The sequence below is a fragment of the Apteryx rowi genome, unplaced genomic scaffold (assembly GCF_003343035.1).
Source record: "Apteryx rowi isolate R43461 unplaced genomic scaffold, aptRow1 scaffold_100, whole genome shotgun sequence".
NCBI lineage: Eukaryota > Metazoa > Chordata > Aves > Apterygiformes > Apterygidae > Apteryx > Apteryx rowi.
Genome location: NW_020447198.1, coordinates 1,221,774 through 1,242,911, shown reverse-complemented (window position 1 = coordinate 1,242,911; position 21,138 = coordinate 1,221,774). Strand labels below are relative to the sequence as shown.

Genomic DNA, 21,138 nt, shown 5'->3' with positions numbered 1-21,138 from the left:
YGGCCAGGTTAGCAACCGATTTAAGTTGACTGTGATTTTTATGGTGCTTTGGGAGGGGAAAAGATGTTGGATTGCAGTCAGAATTTTACGGTGTGACGAGCATTGTTTTTGCTCGCAAACCTGATTTRTTCCCCAAGCACCTTTCATCCTTTGCACCGAGGGAGGTAGTATTATAGTAGAAAAACGAAATATTTAATGATGCMTTTAAAATTGTTTCCAAACGCAAGTAGCAAAGGGGACTGACTGAATTAAAGATTCAGAGGCGCCAGGAGTTCTGGCAGTTCCCAACTGGAAGTTCTTGATTTTCATGTGCTTTTAAAATGGCCTCGTATTTGTTTCCTTCTTTCCTTTGTGCTTGCCAAGCTTGCTCATTTGCAGTGGGCTTTCCGGGCACGGGCAGCGAGCAGAGATCAGCTGGCCTTTCCTTTAGCCTGCTTCCAGCTGCAGCAAGGGCCGAGAAACTCTGCAGGACCTTGGAGCGCTGAAAGCCAGCGACCGGAGAACTTCTGCTGTGTGGTTGGAATGGGAGGTTTGAGGGAGGAGACTAAACTAGCCAAAAATATGAGGTGAGAAATCCGCAAGCGTAACGGCGTGGCCTGTCCAGTCTCTTACACGTGGGATACGTTCAGCAGGGCAGCAAGGCTCAACGTGTGTGACCATGCTGTTGCTGCACTTTGCTGTTGGAGAAGGAACGACTATGCCAGTTGCCTACAAAGTGATGTTTAAAGGATTATTCCAAAACCAAGCGTTGCATGAAATAAAATTTGGAAGTAGCAAGTATCAGCAGGCGCAGTGAAGGCACGTCCACCTCCCRTGCAGTTTGGAATTGGCAGATAAGTTGTGTCTGGAGGAAGGGATGACGCATTATTAAAGAAAAAAAGCTGCGTGCTCTTGAAAAAGCCCATATGCAAAAGTAATACAGCTGCTGGATTGCTCACAGGGGGTTGTGTTTTATACAACCCACAAAGGAAGCCGGTCTCTGGCATTTCGTGGAGTGGAGCTTCAAGGCTTTGCTCTGCATTAAAATGTACAAAAAGGAGTGGTGGGTAGGCACAGGAGGTGTCTTCACCTTGTGCAACTATAACCAGCGTGGAAGCTTTGCTTGGCCAGAGCCAGTAGTTGGTCGAGTGTCCTTTGGTTCAAAAATGATAAACAGTCAAAAATCCAGTGAAGCAAACCTGTATGTTCTGCCCAGGAGGATTTAATCCGGAGTCATTAAATGGATTAATTCAAGTGTGCATTCTGTAATGAAGACCATGTGTCCACCTCAATATTAAACGTAATAAATCAGTGTCAGAAATCTAGAATTTCCTGTCCAAAGCAAGAGGCAAAGCTAGGTTAGCCCCCTTGTCCATTTACCCAGCTCGTGGTATAAATCAAACAGCCCAGGAGCCTGTACGTTACGATTTAGAGAGAGCTGCTAAAAAGCCACAGAACAGGCACAGCTTCCCATTTCCAAGAGCTTAGTTTAAATTTGAGCTGTATGTGAGAGGTATTTGTATTCCACAGCCTCGATTCAGCCGTCGTAACGTATTTAATAGCAGAAACTGATTTCCCGTCGGTTCAAAACCATTTTGAATTACAGAAGCAAATGATGTGTTAAGTAGAAAATGCTGTTAATGAGCACTGCCGCTAGCCTGTTGATCAAACACAGAATGGAGGAACGTATAAAAAGGATATTGGTGTCCATGTTGACTGACGTGTGATTTGAGCGCCTCTCCCTTGGGATGCCAAAATCAAAGGCATCTATAAAACTTTAATCCTCTTTAGGTGCATAATGCTTTCTGGAAATGGCGGTCAGTAAGTATCTCATGTCAAAATCCCCATAATTGCAACCACTAGAAAAATGTTGGAATATAATAAATTTCTTTAGCTTGAGGGGTATTTATTTTAAGAAATTAGGTACTGTTTTGATACCATAGTCAGGGCTAAAATTAATGTTAAACTTGGAGATGCCTACAAATAGAGCAGGGAAGGAAATACAAAGCCATTTCAGCCATGTGGGTTCCTATTGCCAAGTGCATAAATACCACGCTGAGCAGTTCACCAGTCTTTGGTGGTTGCATTTACCACATTACATATTTTTGACTGGTGTTTTGGCTTGTTTCCCTCATACCTGTTGAGATAACTATTTTAGTTACGCAGCATTGCTTTTCCTATGGTCTGGCCTGCTTGGTTGCATGAGAAGTAGTTTCTGTGCCCTCGGAAGGGTGACCATGGGATATTGCATTAGCGTAGCAGTTCCTTGGAAAATACAGTTGTCTTCATTACTGCGTTTCCTCGGAAGCTGTAGGAGAAATGCATATTTGTCATTGCACGTAGTTTATTGTTCCCTATCACTGCTTTCATTGAATTTCAAGTGCTCTCTAGCTGAAAGTGCGAGGGGTGCCCAGCAGCAAGCTAATTGCAGGTGATGTCCCCCCAAACCCATGGTAAGCCAAATCCATGGTGGGGAAGAACAGACCAGAGGTCTGCAAGCAGAAGCAGCTTCTTTAGGGGACTWCATCTGTAGAGACTGGGCTTTAAGGGCTTGATCTCCCTATGGTAATCCCTTGGCAGCCACGGCCACGCTGTGCAAGTGCAAGTGTGTCTTCCTCCTCCACACGTGCTAAAAGAGTGAAAAATGATCAAGTGAAGTCGCGAAATGGGAAGCAGCGCTAAGATTTGTTGGGGTGAGAAGTTTGGGCCCAAGTGAATGAACARGGAAGGCACTAATCTGAATTTATCACTGACTTCCCTTACGTATGGAAGAACACAAAGTCGCTTAGCACATCTCGTACCGGAACGGGGATGTCTAAAATGGATACCACGCTGAGATACGAGGCAGTTGCTAACATCAACAAACATACAAAAACAAACGTGTCGGTAAGAATGTGAAGCCCCACGTGGCAGTTCTGAGCAAGAGCTTGTGGTTTGCTCGTTATTCGTCTTGCCGCACGGTTCTTCCTTAGCGTGCCTTAAATATTTAGGCAGCAGGAAGCGTGGTCAGCTGCAAGCTTGCCGCGCTCTCCGCACCGCTCGGCGTCGGCGGGTGGTAGCTTCGTGCCCGTGAGCCAAGGTCCAGGCTGCCTGCGAGGGCGCGCTCCCAGGCGGGTCTCGCCGGGCRCTGGCGCTGAGCTCCGTCCAGCCTCCCCGACAGCTGCGGCGTCTGGAAGGAGSCCGTGGCTTTCCGAGAGGCTCAACCAAAAGGAAATTTAATGCTGGAGTTGAAGGTGCCATGCGAAAGGCTGGCTCGGGTGGCGGCGATCGCTGCGTGCCGCAGAGCGGGCTGCCGCAGTGCCGAGAGCGGAGCGCGCGCAGTCTTGGGAGGACGTAGACTCCGCGGCTGAGATGGGGCCCGTCTCTCTGTTCCTCGCCGAAACGCCTTTTGGATGATAGCAGGGGAGGCATCTGTAAAAAGTGATACGTCCCCTTTCCTCCCAGAATAAGGCTATGAGTTTTCCAGCTGTTGGCTAAGACAGGTTTTCCTGTTGAAATAGCTTTTGTCTGGTGTAAGTCTGAAACAAAATGGTTATGGTAGCTGAAAATATGTCTTTGTCAGTCCTGTCCCGTTAGGTTGGGTTTTTTTGTTTTGTAAACCCAAGTGTTTCTGTTCATTGTTGCTTCTCACAGTGTCAGAAAAAGTGCTATCTGGTTTCTAAAACCCTATGAATCTTCCAGTAAAGCGCGTGCTGATTCAATGCTCTACTGCTCATACTCTGGATCTTCTTTACCATGTTGTGTGGCTAATTTTCTTGCATCTTTATGGTTGATTCTCACGATTAGAGAAGATGTTCTTGCTCTCCTTCAGAAGTCCTGTCGTCTTGAATAATGCAAAAACAAGCCCATAATGTTGATTCATGTGGTTCCTGGTTGCAACTGCAATAATATGGACTGTCCCATATATTTGTCAGCTGACGCCATTCTATATTCATAAAACCTGACTTGAGATCTTTTTCTAGATCTGTAGAGTTTAAAGATTAGCTTATTCGGCRTCTCTCTGAWGTGTAATTATTCTGGACAGAATAAYATGTTAACCAAATAATGTGTAATTTATATACAGTAGACAAGCAAAGAAGAGTTTATGCTTTAAAAAAATGAATTTTCCAGAGTAGTTTTGAAAAGAAGATATTTATAATACMTTTAAAAGACTTTTTACTTTTATGTAAATGGCTTTCATTGGCAGTTTCTACTTYTGTATCTTACGTGTTTCTGTATATACTATAACTGTCTGTTTTCTTTCAAGGTACAGCATTTTACAAATTAGAGGAACCCTAAGAAACTAATGGGATGGAAAAGACACGGTTGGGTATCTGTTCAGTGAAGCCTGGGCTGGATTATCTCTTCTAACTTGCTTCCTGTTGCTCTGTCCTAGTCATTCTTATATGAGACAAGATCAGATGCTTTTATGTCTTCTCACAGAAGGCTCTTTCGAAATACCCTAAACAGGTATTTTTAGCAATCCAAATGAAATTTATAATATTGAGAACTTCATTTGGCATTTAAACTTCAGGCTCGGTTTCAGAGCTGCTGGAGAATCGCCACTCCTTGAGGCTGGGGGTTTCCAGCAGCTCTGAAAACACATGAGAAGTTGCCTCATCCTGGAGGCATGAAAAGTCACTTTTTGAAAAATCTTTGAATCTTCAGCCATGTATACTATCCTTTTAGTGACAGAGACACTTCTAAAAGAGAAATAGTTACAATACACGGATCCAAACTTGTTACTGATTGGAAAGAAGTTTTAAGAAGAGGACAGTCATCTTTGCTTGTCAAGCTCCGTGGAGAGCAGAGACCGTAAGAGGTGCTTTTTGAACACTRCGTCTTCTAGTGGCCATGCGTTTGCATTGGAAATTATAAAGAATCCATGAATCACATTTGCATTTTTTGCAAAAAGGTTTCCAGAATTCCTGGCCTGTTCTTATTTATTCTTTATTTTCACTGGTCTGCTTTTTCAGTTAACCAAGAACCTGCTTGTTTTTATGAAGAAGCTGGTGGGTTTATGCAAAACCGACGGTTGAAACTGTTGGTGAAATAATTGCTCAGCAATGCTTAAAAGTGTAAATAACAAAGAAGTAATGCCCTGGTGTACCAAGAAGTTGTGCTACTGTATGAGTAATAGGAAGAGAATATTGCACTATACGTTAGAGACTGGAAGAAGACCTTAGGAGTAATGTTAAGGGGTAGAAAAGTCTCCCAAAGGGCAAAGTGGAACGGAGCACTCTTGGGGGTGTTTTGAAGTTACGCTGGATACTGTTAGGTGGGGGAATGTTTTGTTGGAATTCATTTCTCATCATGGGATGCAGTACTATCAGACCAGTGAGTCTCATCAACCCAAATTAAGATAGAAAATGAAGTTATGCATTAAGCCACTATTGAAAGAATGCAAACTTGGCTTGAAATTTGGTTGTATTTAGTAAATGCAGGCAGCCTCTGGAGGAATTCAAGTTTGGATGCGATTCAAATAGAGTGTTACTCTGTGGATATTGTACATTTACATGGATTTATGGAAGATTTTTGCAGAGAGCAACCCTGAGGAGGCTGAAGAAGCAACTTGATTATACAATAGATTATCCTTTAAGTTCTGTGATCGCTCAACTGAAGAGTTTGGGGAAAGACACAAACCAAAAATATCTTGTATACTTTTTGAAAAGCAAAACCACATTCCCATAGTTATTTATTATTACCCAGAGTCTGTTCTGCCTTTGTTTTGAAAACTAGCATTAATATAAAGATTTTGTGACCCCTCTTGCAATAGGGGGAAGCCATTAGCTCCTTTCTCCTCTGCCGTGAATGAAGCTGCCGGTGGCATGAGCTGTGTGATACACTGTGCTTAAAATATAATTGAGTAGATAAGAGCTAAATATTTTTCAAGTAGCACTGCTAATGATTACTTTTGCAATCAGAAAATTAAAATTTAATCTGATGTGCATAAATTTGCCAGGTTTGTCCTATTACACGAAAGGTATCGTATACCACGAAAATATTTTTTTCTGCTCTTAACAGCTCTTGCATGCTGCACTCTTGGGAGTGGGTTTTTCCCAGTCTTCTAAATACAATATTTTACAAATGTGGTAGTGGATGCCCTGTTGAGGACCTGGAGGGGCGCCGAGGTCCCGTAAGCCTCCCTGTAAGGAGGCTCCTCGCCAGCCACTCGGTTCCCGGGAGCGTCCCGGGGACTGCGTTTCCCATTCCTAGCAATGCGCCGGGCTGGTTTTCCACGCCGTGCTCCAAGCGCAGGCAGCCTTGCTGTACAAACGCAATGCCGAAAGAAGGTGAGCTAGATTTGTTGGGGTTTTTTTTCTTCCTTCAAGTCGCGTCGTGTTGTCACCAGCCCRTCTGGACGTGGAAGATCAATGGGGAGGAAATGAGGCAGCTCCTTTTCTGAAAAGGAAGCGGCATTGAAATACTGAGACGGAAGAGCAGGCTGGAAGCCCCAAACACACGTTTCTTAAAAGATACGGTAGCTGACTATGTCTTTTGCTCTCGAAGCCTTTTCAGAAAGCGAGGAAACCAGCACAAGTGCTACCCGCCGGTCTGCTCCGCGATGCTTTCCTGGCCCCGTGAGAAAGCGAAGCGCGTCCCGGCGGAAGAAGAACGTGTGGCAGCTGGCGGGTTGACGAGTAGCTCTACTGTKATTCCTTTGAGCTTCTTTCCTCCAGATATAAGCAAGGATTAGATGAGACCAACTCTGTGGAGGAAAAAGAAAGACCTCGAACCTCGGTCTCGGGAGGCYGTGTGCCACCACCCTTGTTTCACGCTGCGGCTGCGTGCCGTGTGAGCAGCTCAGTCCAGCGCTCTCCAGCAATTCTGCGAATTACAGCTAAAARTAGAAGTTTGAAGAAGAAAACAAACGGCGTTCAGCAGTTTGTCGGGACAAAAAGTAATTAGATCTTCAACCCCAGCGTTTGCGCAGGAGTGACTATTAAGCATTGCTTTACATTTGTCCTCCGTTATCTTCACGTCAAATTCTTTCTGATCACAGTTTTTCTTTTTCCTTTTTTTTCTCTTTTCTTCCCTTAGCCTATGGCCGTGTAAACTAGGACTATTCTTTCTACCTGTTAGGATCTCGATTGCTGGCACTGGCTGATTTTAGGAAGAGCAGAGGTGAATGCCAAGGCAATCCTTTCCCCTTGTCGTTACTGCAATGGCAGAAAGTTGAGGGTTGTTTTGTTTCTTTCTTTTGAACCGTTTTCAGGATAAAATTACTGACCTTTGGAAGGAATTCTGAATTTGCTAGAAGCAAACAAATTTTACTGAACAGGTCCCAACTTTAGCCTGGAAGGAATCGGAGGCCTGAGCTCTGCCGAGTAAGGAATGGTTCGTGAAGTTGGTCGGTTCCCTTCAGCTTCGCRCAAAATGCGCGAAGGAGAAGGACAAAACAAAAATAGTTGGATCATTCTGCCTCCTTCTTTTCCAGAGCTTTGGAAATGCTGGGGGCTTGGTCGTGATCTTGCTCGACTTTGCGTAGGAGAGACGAGGAAGCGTTTTGCTGCCCAGGGGATATTATCTTCCACGGACAGGCGACGAAGGGCTCGTTCACAAAAAGGGGCTTTTTCGTTGCGTGAACGATGCCTGACTCTACATACTCTCATACGTGCAACTGTTTCTTTCCACGTGTAAATATAGTATTTTGCGTGGCAGCATTTTTTTATCCAGTTATCTTCTGTTTTTTGTAAAATGAGTGCTCTCGTCCCCTCCCCGAAAATGTTGCGTGGTTAAATTTCCTCTAGTCTTACTTGCATTAGTCTTGCAGTATTATTGCATGAAATGAATGCAAACCTGAGGGAAATGACTAAAAATGCACTCCACATGAAATGTTTTCCCATTTTTGTTGTCCAAACTTTGTATCAAGTGAGAGATGAAGCAAAAGAAATACCTCAGAATGTAAACTGCATTTTACATAATCCTCTCCTCATAATATAAAGTTTGATTAGAAACGTAATTATTTTTTAATTTGCCTTCCCTTTTTAAGAAAGGGCGAACAGCAGTGAGCTTGGTCTGTGGTTTTCAGAGTTATCTTTTCATCCATTAAGGCTTACGTGGTTTGCTGTGCCTATTAGGCATAAATAAGTCTCTGCTGCTTAAAGTACATATGTGTTATTTTTTCCCCCTCACTGTTTAATAAAGTTTGTAGCACAGCTGTCACTATGGTTTCGAGTTAAAAGCACTTCCTGGCATGCTAGAGCAGAGGCCCAATTTTAAAAATATATATCTACCAGGAAAGAAATGTGTCAAAAGACCGCAAGAGGAGATTGCCTGGCGTGTTGCAACCTCCGAAAGGCTTTTGCAAGCTCGGAGCCTGGAAATGGGAAGGAGGGGCGGCGCTGCGGGCTGCCTCCGCTATTGCTCCTCTGGGCAACACGTGCCAGCTAAGAAAAACACCCAAAACTGGGAAAACGGTCACGGCCGATATGCCGGTGATGTATATGGCCTTAGGCTTCAGAAACCTGCGCCATGTCAGTCGCTTGGGTTAAAATCCCTATATTTAACTAGTTTGGGGGCTCCAGGTGGCAAGGAAGACCCCCAAGACGGGCTTAAATAATTTCCCGAGATAAAATGAAGGGATGAGGCCCTGGCATTGAAAACGTTGTTAAAATAAGTGCCGTTACTTTGAGGCCTATGTTTGATTTAGTTCAGAGATGAATCTTGATTTTAGATATATTTTTTTCTCACGTTGCCTAACTGAAATATTGTGATATTTACTCATTTTCAATATATATGGGAGCCAAAGGAGTAAAATATTACCGCAGGCTAATGGCCTTCTGCTACAGCACTTAGAAGTGATGCATTAATGGAAAAACTGGTGTCCTCAGAAGTCTGTTTACTTTTAGGTTGACTTACACTGGACTAGTGGTGAAGAGTTAAAAAAGGCGGAAAAACATTGACCTTCACCAAATTGGTTTAATATAGAGCCTATTTTAGCTTCACGGGAGCCAGCTTGGGTTCACTCGCTGTCTTAAATCCCCAGTTTTGCCGATGCTGGGAAATAAGCCTATAAATAATGGATTATTGGGCCTTATTCTCCCCGAATTTCACCCGGAGTAATGGTTTCTAGACAGAGCCTTGTTGCTTCCAACCCCGTCACCAGTAAAGGAAGAATTTTGACAGCTTTAATGATAAGCTGCTCTGCCGCGGCGTTGATCAAGCCCTTGGCTCACGCTGGGCTCGTTTCTCCCCGTTAAGCGCGAGCGCTGATTGCACGGGTTGCAATGCAGCTGTTTTCAGGTTAAAATTCAGCTGCTTCTGGGGGTTTTCCCACCCCGGGCACAGGTGCGTGCTGGCCCGGCCGGCGTTTTCCGGCGGTTTCGGGGCCGAGGGAAAGCCGCGGTAACGCCTGCCAGGCGGTTCGGGCCGCCGGGAGCGATGCGGAGGTAGGCGGCCCTGGAGGGGAGCCGGCACCGAGTACGAGAGCCCTGCCGCGCGTGATAAGGGTCAGGGGCCTCCTGATGAAGACTTGCCGCGGAAATTGCTTGCTTGCAGAGAAAAGCATATTGTTAACGAATCCGGATTGCTTGCAAGTTGCACGCAACATGCTTATTTCAATAAAAGCGGCAGACCCCCCAAAGTCAAGGCAGGTATTGGAGGGCGTGTTTTGCCTCGGTGGAGGCACAGGCTGCGACGTGGTTCTGTGAACGGCTCTGCGATTGCTTCCGAGCAGCCGGCACGGGTGCCTCGCGCCTCGGTACGCCGAAGGCAGCTGCTCCGACACCTCACCCGGAGCAGAACGCGGACAAGCGAATACGCAAGAAGACTTTGCCGTGTTCAGTTCCCTCGTTCTTTAGTTGTCCTGGGGCTCCGTCTGGATTCCTCAGTTCAAACCGAGAGCTGAGGACGAGTGCAAGGGGAGGAGGCATGTGAATTAAAAATAAGTGATTGCCCAAAGTCCCTTATCCCTTCCGTTGGCTCCAGGAAGCTGCCATGTTATAAAAGTTACAGAGCAAACTTGGAGGGGCAGCACGAAGAATCAGCGCTAAACAAGTTTGGGGGAAAGTCTGCCTTTTCCCTTTTCCCAGGGGGGTCACCGGCATGTGTTTCTCGTTTCTAAGTGGAATGACGTTTGTTTCTGCTCTTAAGAGATATGTCGTAACTCGTGTTCAACTCCTGCGATCGAATGCACGCGCTGCCCTGTAAAACGGGCGATGCATCGTGGAGCGTTAATGCAGTTTATTCTGCAGCATGGCCTGAGCTCTTGGCAAAGGGCGAACAGCTGCACGCACGGAGCCCGGCCGCGGCAGTTTGGCAGAAATCCTTCAACCCCCATCGCTATCTTTTTTTTGCTGTTTCTAAGCACAGCTTCGTGTAGAGATCATCTTGGAGATGATCTAATTTCATATTCTACTCGTGTAAACATCCCACTGGCTGTTAGGTCTCCGGGCGCGTTTATCAGGGCTGGAGCTGCGCTCTTGCCAAACCAGCCGAGTGGGAAAGTTGGCTTTGCTTCATGTAAACAACTCTGGCTAAGAAAGCCGCACTAAATTTGGAAAAGAATTAGGGGAACTCATTTTTCGAAGCATTTTATCTGCCGTTACCCTGTGTTATCGTTCCGTGGGAAGCGTTTCTAGCGCCCGTCGCTGTTTCCACCGTGTTTATTTTCGGATAGCGTAGTCCCGTCTTCTGTAAACCAAAAGAATTGACGTAGGGAGCGAAGCATCACGTCTGCTTGTATTCCCGCTCGCAGCTAGTACTGAGCTTCCCCTTGATCCGAGGGGCATCGGATCTGCTCCTCGCTTGGTGCAGGTTAGGTCCGGTGTCTCAGAGGCCCCTGGGAGCTGGGAAAGAAAAGGCCGTGGTGGGAAATGGGCTGAAACCGGCCCTTGCACACGCGGGAAGCTCCTCTCCGCCGGGACGTGGGCTGGCGGGCGTCTGCCCCGCGTGGACAGATGACGGCCTGCACCGGGAGCCCGGGAGAGCTGGACCTGGAACGAGCACTTTCAAAATCTGATCAAATTCAAAATCTGTGCATGATCCACAGCTTCTCTTTTTTTTTTAGCTGTATTTAGTGTGATCTTTAAAATAATTTAAGGTGAGAGTGCATGGACATTCTGGGAACTGCACCCATGATTAAACCCCGTTTTTCACGAGAATTGGCAATGAAACCAGGAGTTTGTCAGTCCGGGAAAATCATCATATGACGCAGGTGATTTGGCTTTTACAAAACCCTGAGAGCTACGTTGCTGCTTGCGAGTTCCCGTCTGGCCCTTCAGAAAAGCTTTGTGCCAATCCTGCTTTAAGAATCCACGTATGCAAAAGGTTTCATGGTTTGGAAACTACCATCTTTTGTCTTATACGGAAAGTGTGATTTTTTTTTTTCCCCCAAGCAGAACAAGATAAAATTTTGGAAACACTGAAATCCTTTGCAAAGTTAAATTATGCTTCTCTGCTCCCAAAACACCCGTGTCACGGGGCTCCTTAGCGCAAGTTAAAAAGGGACTGCTGCCCAGTGTTCAGGACAGCAGACCTGGAAGTCTAGTTTCTATTCTGGAGGTCTAGATTATAATCCAGGTTTTGTTTTTTGCGTTGCCACAGACTCCCTGTGCCATGCATTTAAGTGTCACTTCTTTAATTTTTAGCTTGGCTTTGCTGTCTGTAGAGCAGAGCCTCATTTCTTCCATGGGGTTAAGGAGTTAATTTTTGTCCATTGCTTTAAGATTCCCAGAAATTAGACTGTAGGTAGGTGTTACGCTGCCAATGGCACCTTCATCGCAGAATTGGCTAGCCGGCAATGCAGGATCAGCAGAAGTGTTTCATGCAGCACGATTGAATATCTGTTTACGTGAGAACAAATGAGAGACTGCAGTGCCTAAGCCTAGAAAATGTCCTTTGCAGGAGCTTTGAGTCGTTGTTAGAATCCGATTGTGTGCTAAAATTGGCTGATAGGTCTAAACATAGGTCTAACCATTATCCAGTATCGTTTGTGTATACGTTTCTTTGAAGACCTTATCTACTCCGGAGCATCCGCTGCTCTGCGGCGGTGTGTCACAGGAGAGGAAGACACCAGCTTTGCTTAGAGAAATGGATTTGGGGTGTGTTTTGCTCTCTTTTGTCACTGCCAGAAAGAAACCGTTTGTCCAAAACCCAGTGTTTCCTGCGTACTGTTAAGACCAAGATTCACAGCTGCGTTTGGCTGAATAAAACTGAGTTATTCGTCCGAGGCTGAGAGCAAAACGCCCCCCTCGGGCCTGGGAGAAGCTTCCCGCGGGCTCGGGCCACCGCAGCGCCGAGCGCCTGGCCGAGGGTTTCCCGACCCGTTCCGCAGCGAGCGCCCGCTGGCGCCGTCGCCTTGTGGTTTGGGTGGGCAGCGACTCGATTCCGTGCTTCTCAATTAGCCTGCGTTAACTACGGTTAATTTTTCCGCTGCAGGGAGAACAGAGGCGGTGATAAAGAACTTCAGCCCGCACTACCGGCGCCAGTACGCCGTGGCCTTCTGCAGGCACGTGCAGCGCGAGCTGGAGCAGCACCGCGACTCGCAGTCCCAGTTCCTGAAAAGCAAGGTGAGAGCCCGCGGGGGCCGGGCGGGCGCTCCTGCTCTCCCGGCACGGCGGCGCCGGTGTCGGTGGCGTCCTTACGCTGGGTGCTCGAATGCCCAGTAGATGCGTACGTAGAACGCTTTGCGCGTCTCCTTATTTTTAGACAATCCAGGCGTACACACCAAGTTTGCGTGTGCAGATGCCGGATTTGGTTTCATTAGGTTTTAGGTGGAAAAGTTGCATGTGGGTGCAGGTTTAACGTTTACTTTTGGAAATTTGTCCTTGTTCGGATGCTTTCCCAATCGACACCTTTCGGGAGGGCAGTCTAGGACAAGAAGAACCTTCACGCGCATTTCTGGCGCAGAATATGTCTTTCGGCAAGGTTCGGTTTGACACTTGGACAAAAGCTAGTTTCTTCCTGATCATTGCAAGAGTTTATACGAATCTTGGGCCAGAGATCATACATTTAGGGCAGAAATTTATGTGGGAAATTCAGCTAACCCTTTCATCCCATAAGAATCCCACAGGGTCCCATAAGGAACATGATAACAGTGAGAAACGAGCTATGGAAATCTGCTCTTCATTAGAGGAAAGGAGACAAAAAGAGAGACGAAAGTCTCTTTATTAAAGGAGAAGGCGAAGAAGCAGACTTTAATATAAGGAGAGGTACAAACCTAAACTTTTCAGTTGGATCGGTATGAAATCACAGATAACATTCGTGAAATGGAGAGGCTAAAGCAAAGAGGTGGCATGTAGGAAGTGGGATAATAGAAGAGCCCTGTCTTTCAGAAAAATATAGGCATGTCAAATTATAAGAGCACAGGTGCCAAAGTGTTACAAAGAAGCATGTAATAATTTACTATTTTATAATAAAATTCTGTGCTGCATCAGTGAAATGCTTTTTAGCATGTAGTGGAAAACTGGAAATAATGAAGCGTGCATCCTCTTACTTGCATTCAGCACGTCACCTGAAGAGGAGAGAAGACTGTCTCGGTCACAGAAACCGAGAGGGGTTTGCAAAGGCCGAGGTTCTCTGCTGCCTAAGAGCCAGAGGAATTTGATTGCATATGTAGTGTCTGATTCAGTGCGATGTTTATGACTCCAAATTGCAGATGAAGACTCAAAGGCCTCATAGTAACTTTAAAGAAGACGTAGAAGGAAAAGCTGCACAGTGGCCATTAGTCCAAAGTAATTTCAAATCTAGTAACTCGTCTTTGCAGCCCCCGGTGGAAGCTGGGACGGTCCTATATGAAACAGAGGTGCTGCATTTTGCTGAGGACCTGAAGAAGTGGAAGGACAGATATGTTGTGGTCAAAAATGACTATACCGTGGATTGCTTTGAGACCAAAGAGGTAAACGCTTCTTCCCGTTATATTCTTCTACGCTCCGCAATGAACCGATATCAAACTGATATGTGGCAGCTGCTGCTTTTTTTTTTTTTTTTAGGAGTAACAGCGCAAATGTCCCCAGACACACAGTGTATATATATACATATATATATATATATATATATTTTTTCTGTCCTTGTAACACGTGGCCGTGCTTCTGGAGCTGGGTTTTGAGTAGCGGGTTTTTGGTTGCTTCGAGCTGGCCGCAGTGAAGCTCTGTGTTTGGCACCTGCTGCGGTGCTGGTAGTCACACTCGTTCTGGCCTTCAGATCAAACAAATGTGGCGGGGGAGGAAATCTCATACTTTTCCCTGCCCTTGTTTCCCCAGCTCCCCATCGTGGCTGATAAACACTGAGAGCATTTTTTAAATATGCTTTTGACATTTACAGAGGTTTCAGATTTGAAATGTCCAGGGAATACATCTGAAATTCAGCCGGAGAGAAACTTCTCCCTTGGGGGAATATCCGCATGCCTTAGCTTTGTCAGTGAGTTGTCTATTTTATGTTTTCGCTGTCCTTCAGTCTTTATTTTGACTGCCTCTATCTTGATTTTCCAGGCGTACCAGAAAGGAGCCAGCCCTAAATATCACATTCTTCCTGCAGGAGGCAAAGTACTAACTTCGGAAGAAGATTACAATTTGCTGTCTGATAAACATTTTCCAGATCCTGTTGGTAAGCGCTGGTGAAAGCTGAATTGCCAAACCTCAAGCTGTTTTCTTTACGCAATCCTCTTTTTGGCCGACTTAGAGGCAAGATTTTTAAACGGGGTAATAGAAGATGCACGCAGCAAGTTTTGTGAGTCAGAATGTAGCTCCAGAATGGATGTACACACTAAATGCTATCAACTAATGTTCGGAAAAATACTGGATCCTGTGTTTTCAATATCCATACACAAACACTTTGGAAGGTCTGCAGAGCAAACCCGGAAGCGGGCTCAAAAATACTGTTTTCCAGTGCTTTGTTCATATTCCTGGTTTATTTGTTTCCATTTTTAGAAGTCAGTCGCCTGTGTTGTTTTGCACTTGACAATATGTCCCGCAGAGAGAGCAGGAAATGTTGCTGATTCTGTTTTTTCTGTAACTGGAACCGCTGTGATTCCTCCTGTCCCCACCCCCAGTCCGTGAAAATGGAGAAAATTCTGGGTTTAAGGAACCTGATCTCCACATGTTCCAGAGTCCATTCGGGAAAATTCAGGACCACGTAAGGAAGGGGATAAGGGGCACAAGTAGAGCAGTATCCTCCCCTTTTCTGAAGTCCTGTCTCATACTACTCAAGGTTGTGACTGCTGTGAGGTGTCCTGTCTGCGCCCTTTCCCAAAGTGGCGCTGGTGGCCTCGGTTGGCAGAAGGCAGTGGACACTGGACGTGTCCTTGGGGGTCCCTACCACTCCACACCAAGTGGAGGCACTGAGGGGGTGATGTGGGATGGCCCGATGCCAGCTGTAGGCTTCCTATGGGTTTCCCTCTGCAGATGGCCTCTCTTATGGCCATTTTGCCCCTCTGTATAATGCTGAAGCTTTGGCTCCGCAAGACTTCTGCTGGGAGGGACTTCTTGTGGCTGGAAACTTGATGCAAAGTATGAAACAAAATTATTTTTATTTGTTGATCCTTAAATGGTGTTGTACACTAGCCCATGGGCACAGGAACCCAGTTCAGACTCAAAGGTAAGCTGGACTTGAAGGTACTTTGCTCTTTCTTCGCTTTACCTCCAAGAACTTGAAATGACAACTCAAAAGGCAACGTTGCAGTTCTTCTGTTTGAAAACGTTAGAGCTAGGGAAATAGCTGCTGTTCCTGCGAGGTTTAATGTGACTTGTTTCTACACGCTGTGTGGAGGAGACCGGAGTTGCCCAGTTATTTGTTTGCCATGAAAACCTTGATCCCCAGCAGCTACGGTCCGACAAAAGCACTGATTCTTTGTTCCCCCACAGATACAACCCAGCAAAAGCTTTGATTCTCGACAGCTGTAAACTTCGCCCTGACAGTAGTTTCTTGGACAATTTTACCAAAAGTGTGTATTTTATATCTAGCTTGAATACAAAGTAAGAGCATGCCAGGTTGCTGCCATGTAATACGCAGAGGTGGTTGGTGCCTGCTGAGTTTGCAGGTCCAAGGTGTATCAGGCTGCATCCTCCCCTCAGGGGCCAATTGCTTGGATCGAGGTGGAGATCACCAAGTTTAAAACCTGAATTTTTCATGTGTCATACCTTCCTGCTTGCAAAGAACTACTGTTTTAACCGTTCTTTCTCTGCTGCCACTAGAAGAGGAAAAGAGCCATTGCGCGGCGTGAAAATCCCGAGACACGGGTAAATTTTAAATTAGGGTACCTGTATTTTGCGTAGGTTCCAACGAGAAGGAGGCTGCCCAAGCCTTTGTCCAGCTGCCGAAGGAGTTTCCCGTGTACCTGTGGCAGCCGTACTTCAGGCACAGCTACTATTGCTTCCCGGAGCCCGGAGCGCAGAAGCAGTTCAGCGCAGCGCTCAACGATTGCGTGAGACACTCAAACCACGGTGAGTCCAAAAATGGTTTCCTGCTACATACCGTTTACCCTGGTGCGGCTTTAAAGGCCGATTGCAGTAATTATCCTGTAGAAGAATGAAAGAAAAACAGAAGGTTTTTTTTGAAAGATGCTTGTTTTTCAGTGCCTTGAGGAAGGCCTACATTAGCATACCCCTCCTTCTTGCTTTGCTAGGAGCTAGGTTAAGCTGGATTTGAGCTGTAGTGTGCTAAGTTTGGATACAAAACGTGGTCATTGCTTTGAAAGTGGTATTCCACTCTTTGTCGGCTGATCTAAAACTGTTATCATGATACAAAATCATATGAAATGTTTACTAAATATGGTGGGTCAAACTCTCACCTGGATCTGCAAGCTTGACACCTGCATCATAGGTGTAGCAGACCACGTTTGTGCAGTGTTGAAGGAATGTAGTCTCCCAGTACGTTTCTGTAATGTTAAACATAAATCACCAGCAGTCAAACATTTTATGGGTTTTTTGAGTGTTTTTCTTTAGACAGCAACTCAGACACTCAGCTACGGTTAAGCCTTGTAGTTGGGATATGAATTGTGCGTAAGACATGGTACTGGTGAGTTTTAAATCTCACTTCCTGAGTACACAAGACTAAAAGCCTTTTAAAAAACAAACTTGGGACTTGCTAGGATTATAAAAACAACCTTGCTGCCATGGAATCTGAAGAGCAGTTATGAGCTGGGTCCTTCAGACAAAGAAGTGCCTTCCTGTCTTTCAGATGAAAGGCCTGATGTGGTTTTTCTTTTTCCATCAAGCTGATCTGACTTCCCATTTGGTGTCCAAGCTTTTCCATGCCTTTCCAGGCTTTTCCATGCCTTCTCTGTGACTTCTGAGTCCCGTCTGCTCCTCCTGCCCTTGCTGGGAGATGAGAACGCTCAGTAACTTCTCTAGCAATTTCAGCTGCTTGGGCCCCAAAGCCCATGCTTGTAGATCGATGTAGTGTGTCAACAGTCGTTTTAACTTGCAGTTCCAGTGTCTCCCAGTGTTTTTTTAGCTGTCACTCCTGTCTCCTTGTCATCCTCTTCACCCCATTACCCTCAGACAGTTGTCTCATACCGTCTTCTCGGCATCCTTGTCAGCTGCCTTCCCTTTTCCCATGTCTCCACTGCCAAAGATAATCCTGGCCTCCGTCAAGACTCGGTTCCCGTTATGGAAACAAAAACTATTCTATTTAGCCAGTCGCCTAAGATAGGCAGTTATTTGCGCAGTGCTCTGCGGTGGCTGGCAGCAGGTGCGTCCTTTGGAGGCCACCGCAGGAGTCTCTGTCCTGCTGTTAAGCAGGTGCCATGCCCTCGCCCGCGGTCCCCCCGTTCGGCTAATTTGCAAGCTCTCGCGGAGGTTAGTGAGCCGGAGCCTGCCTTCCTGTCTCGGGTCGTTGTGTACAAACCTGGGTAAGTGGCTCAGGTGCAAAAACTCCACGGTAAGCAAAAACCCTGTGGCAGGGACTATAAGGGCTATTTCATGATGAGATTAACGTAGGCTGAAGACCTCAGCCTAGGAGGAACGCACGTTCGCTTGGCGCTTTCACATGGGTTGAGTCTATAAAGACTGAATCAATAGTCCGTGTACAGCTGCCAGCTGAACCTGTATTGCCACAGCGTTCTTCGAGGGCAAGTTTGCCCCGTGGCTTCTCATTCTGATCAGTCTGTCCTCGCAGCTGCGGTCGCGCGGTGTAGAAGTGCTCCAGCCTTGGAAAAGCACTCTCTTTGTTCTGCAGGGAGCTGCGGAGCTTGGGAAGGAGATGGGGATGCAGTCAAGTTTTCCTGGCACTGTAAGTCTTCCACGACTTGAAGCCTTTTCACGAGGCTTGGATTTTTCATTTCCCTCTTCTCAAGCAAGTGTAACAGGCCTGACAAAGCTTTTGGCAGCTTTTTTTTTTTTTTTTTCCTTTTAGCTAAAGTTCAGCACATCACTCTAGGGGACAATTCTGAATTGGCAAAAGATGGGACTAGATGACCTCATAGGTCTTTTCCATCTCTAAGGCCTCGGAGTCTGTGTTTTATTATATTTCATGCTCAGCTGTTGCTAACTTACGCATCTGTTCCAGCATTTATCCCCCTTGACTTTTCCTGCAGTCAAGTTTTTATCTGATAGAAGACTCTTAATGACATTAGAGTGCCCTTATCAAGGCTCATTCTTTCTGCTCAACAGACTAACTGGTAGATAAAGACAATCTGGAATAACATCTACTGTTACACCAGTAAAAAGGAATAGGTTTTAATAGCTAAGGAATTGCAAACTATTATTTTCTTGGATTCGTGGGATTATACCATCTCCTAGAAACTTAGATGCTATGGGTGGAAAAATGATCACTGACCAGCACCTCAAAAACCTTAATTCTGTCCTTGAAGAACTTTCTCAGAGTTTTATTTAAAGGACTTCATATTGATTTATATTCTTTCTCTCATAACCGAAATATGTTACTTTATAATTGTTTTTTAAAGTTTGTATGGAACCAATTACATTACAAAAACCCGGCATGTGAACAACTTCAGAAAGTTGTAGACATGTGCAGCAATATTATGGGTAATAAAGCTCTTGATATGAAAATTAGCTGTGTTCTCCTCAAAAATTTGAAAAGAGAAAAGAGGTGTGAAGACATCTGCAAGTTTAATTGCATGTAGAAATAGCTCAGTGAAAACCTTGCGCAGCAGAGCAGGGTCTAGTGGGATAAGGAGCGCTGGCTAAGGCACCGCTCTCTCCTGCTCTTCTAAAAAGTGCTATGTTAGCTTTTGCCAGGGCGGATTTTGGCAAGGGCAGGAGAAAGACAGATGTAATGTCTGGTCAAGAGTTGCCTTGCAGTCTTTTCTATAAACTGTCGCTAGGAGTTCTGAAAAGGAACGCATGGTGCTGTTTTTTAGGAAAAAATTCAAAGGCGTTTTTGGTTAAAATGTTTGCTTTCTCCCAGGAAGCTGCATGAAACCTTTTGTGCCTGCTAACTGCTGCTTGCTGAAGAGGAAACTTTGGTGAATCAGCATGTGGTCTTGGCTAGGGAGCTGCCCTGGTATTTAGGTATTTCCTCTCTTTAGAGTCCTTCTTTTTAAATTTAAAGTCCAGCCTGTGTTTCTGGGTTTTCTGGTCAGAAATCACGGTCAGAAGAGTAATTACAATAACCGTTGGATTTAGTGGTCGCTTCCTGCAGGTATGAGTCAGAGAGATGGACTGCGGGTTTCTCCTACCTCCCAGAATTTCCTATTGTGTCCATAGGGCTTTATACTCGTTGCTGAATTTGCAGTTCCAAGGGACGCTGATGTCCTTCGTTAGCAATGGACTACGTAGATCTTTTGCACCCTTCTTGGGTACAGTTCAGATAAAACACGTTTGAAAACTTTAAGATGTGCCTAAACCAATCAGAACATGATTGGTCGTGGTATTAAAAATATTCTAACAGAACTGGATTAGATTCTGTGCCTCAGCCTGATTCTGAACGTTAATTAACCTAAGTATGGAGATCATTCCAGCTCAGTGATTCATGTGGGCAACTCCCTTTTTGATCGCTGTAGTCGTTCTGCGCAGCTGGCTTTCGCGATGCCTCGGGATTTTGAGAGGAGGCCAAAGGCTTTTTGGGTTTTAAGCCGTGAGGCCGTGGGATTAAGGGCTAATCTCCGCCAGCGCAAAGGCCCCCCCGCCAGCCACCTCTTCCGTGCGAAGGGAGCACCCTGCGCCGGCTGCCCCAGGGCTCTCCGAGGCAGGGATCAGCTCGCGATCCGGGTGGGGAAGGACTGAAGGTGGGAAAAGACAGGGATCAGATTGGCCTGGGGAGGAAGAAGCGTGGGAAAAGGCGAGGAGAAGGGCGGAAAAGAGGCCGGTGGGGTGTGAACGGGTTGCTGGTCAGGACGCTTGTGCCGTCAAGCCCCGCTCCTGATCGCTGCAGCCTGTCCTGTCTTATTAAACTCCATTTCCGACTGTCTTCCTGGGTGAGGGTGCTCTCCCTTGCGTGTGCAGAAGTGTGTGGGCGAAGGTGGGGGAGATGCAACGAGAGGAGGTCGGGGTACCGGCAGCTGGAGCCGGGCTGCACACCTCGGGCGCGTGCACGTCCCGTTGCCGGCAGCTGGGGAGACCGCGGCCTCTGGGGCCAGCTACTGGCGGGATCCGTGTGACGTCTGTATGCAATATAGCTGCATCCTATCATGGAATATATGTGTATTTGTGTATATTCCATGAGAGGACTTCTATCCTGATGAGTTTGGAGAGGAGGAGCAGGACCGGGCCATCCATGCCGTTCATGTTTGTGAGAGTGATGTGTGCTTTTTCTGTCTGTGACTTTGGGTGGCAGGCATACTATATATATATATATATATATATACACACATACGCACTCCATATGACATACTATATATATATATATATATATATATACACACATACGCACTCCATATGACATACTATATATATATATATATAGTATGTATGTTTACCTCTCAGCCTTGCTACGGGCTGGACCCGGGGACCGAGAGCTGCAGCAGCCTCACGTCTACTGGGCTACTGGATTCGGCAAGCCCTAACAAACTATCCTTGCATTTCATTCCCTTTTCTAGCTGACTTTGAGTCAAATATATTTCAAAATTCCTTTTTAACCGTCCAGTACGTGACCTTTCTCCTGTTAAAATTAATGGCTGTATAACTTTGTTTCCAGGAGAAGAAGGATCACGGTGAATTTGCATACTCGTTACAGAGACGCTCCTATGTAATCCTTGCTGCTGTCTCAAAACTACTTTACAAAAGGTCCATCAGAAAGCTTCCTTCCCTCCGTAACTGCCCGTCCTGTGCTAACAGCTTC

At 46.0% G+C, this 21,138-nt stretch overlaps 1 protein-coding gene across 1 annotated transcript in view; it reads left to right on the top strand.

The window, feature by feature from the left end:
• The first annotated feature begins 2,790 nt into the window (after positions 1-2,790).
• FAM129A (family with sequence similarity 129 member A) overlaps positions 2,791-21,138 on the top strand; it is a 47,643-nt gene continuing 29,295 nt past the window's right edge. The window contains exons 1-5 of the mRNA XM_026062711.1: positions 2,791-2,865; positions 12,306-12,470; positions 13,667-13,798; positions 14,391-14,505; positions 16,173-16,340. Coding sequence (XP_025918496.1) covers positions 2,791-2,865; positions 12,306-12,470; positions 13,667-13,798; positions 14,391-14,505; positions 16,173-16,340 — 655 coding nt within the window. The remainder of the gene's footprint in view (positions 2,866-12,305; positions 12,471-13,666; positions 13,799-14,390; positions 14,506-16,172; positions 16,341-21,138) is intronic.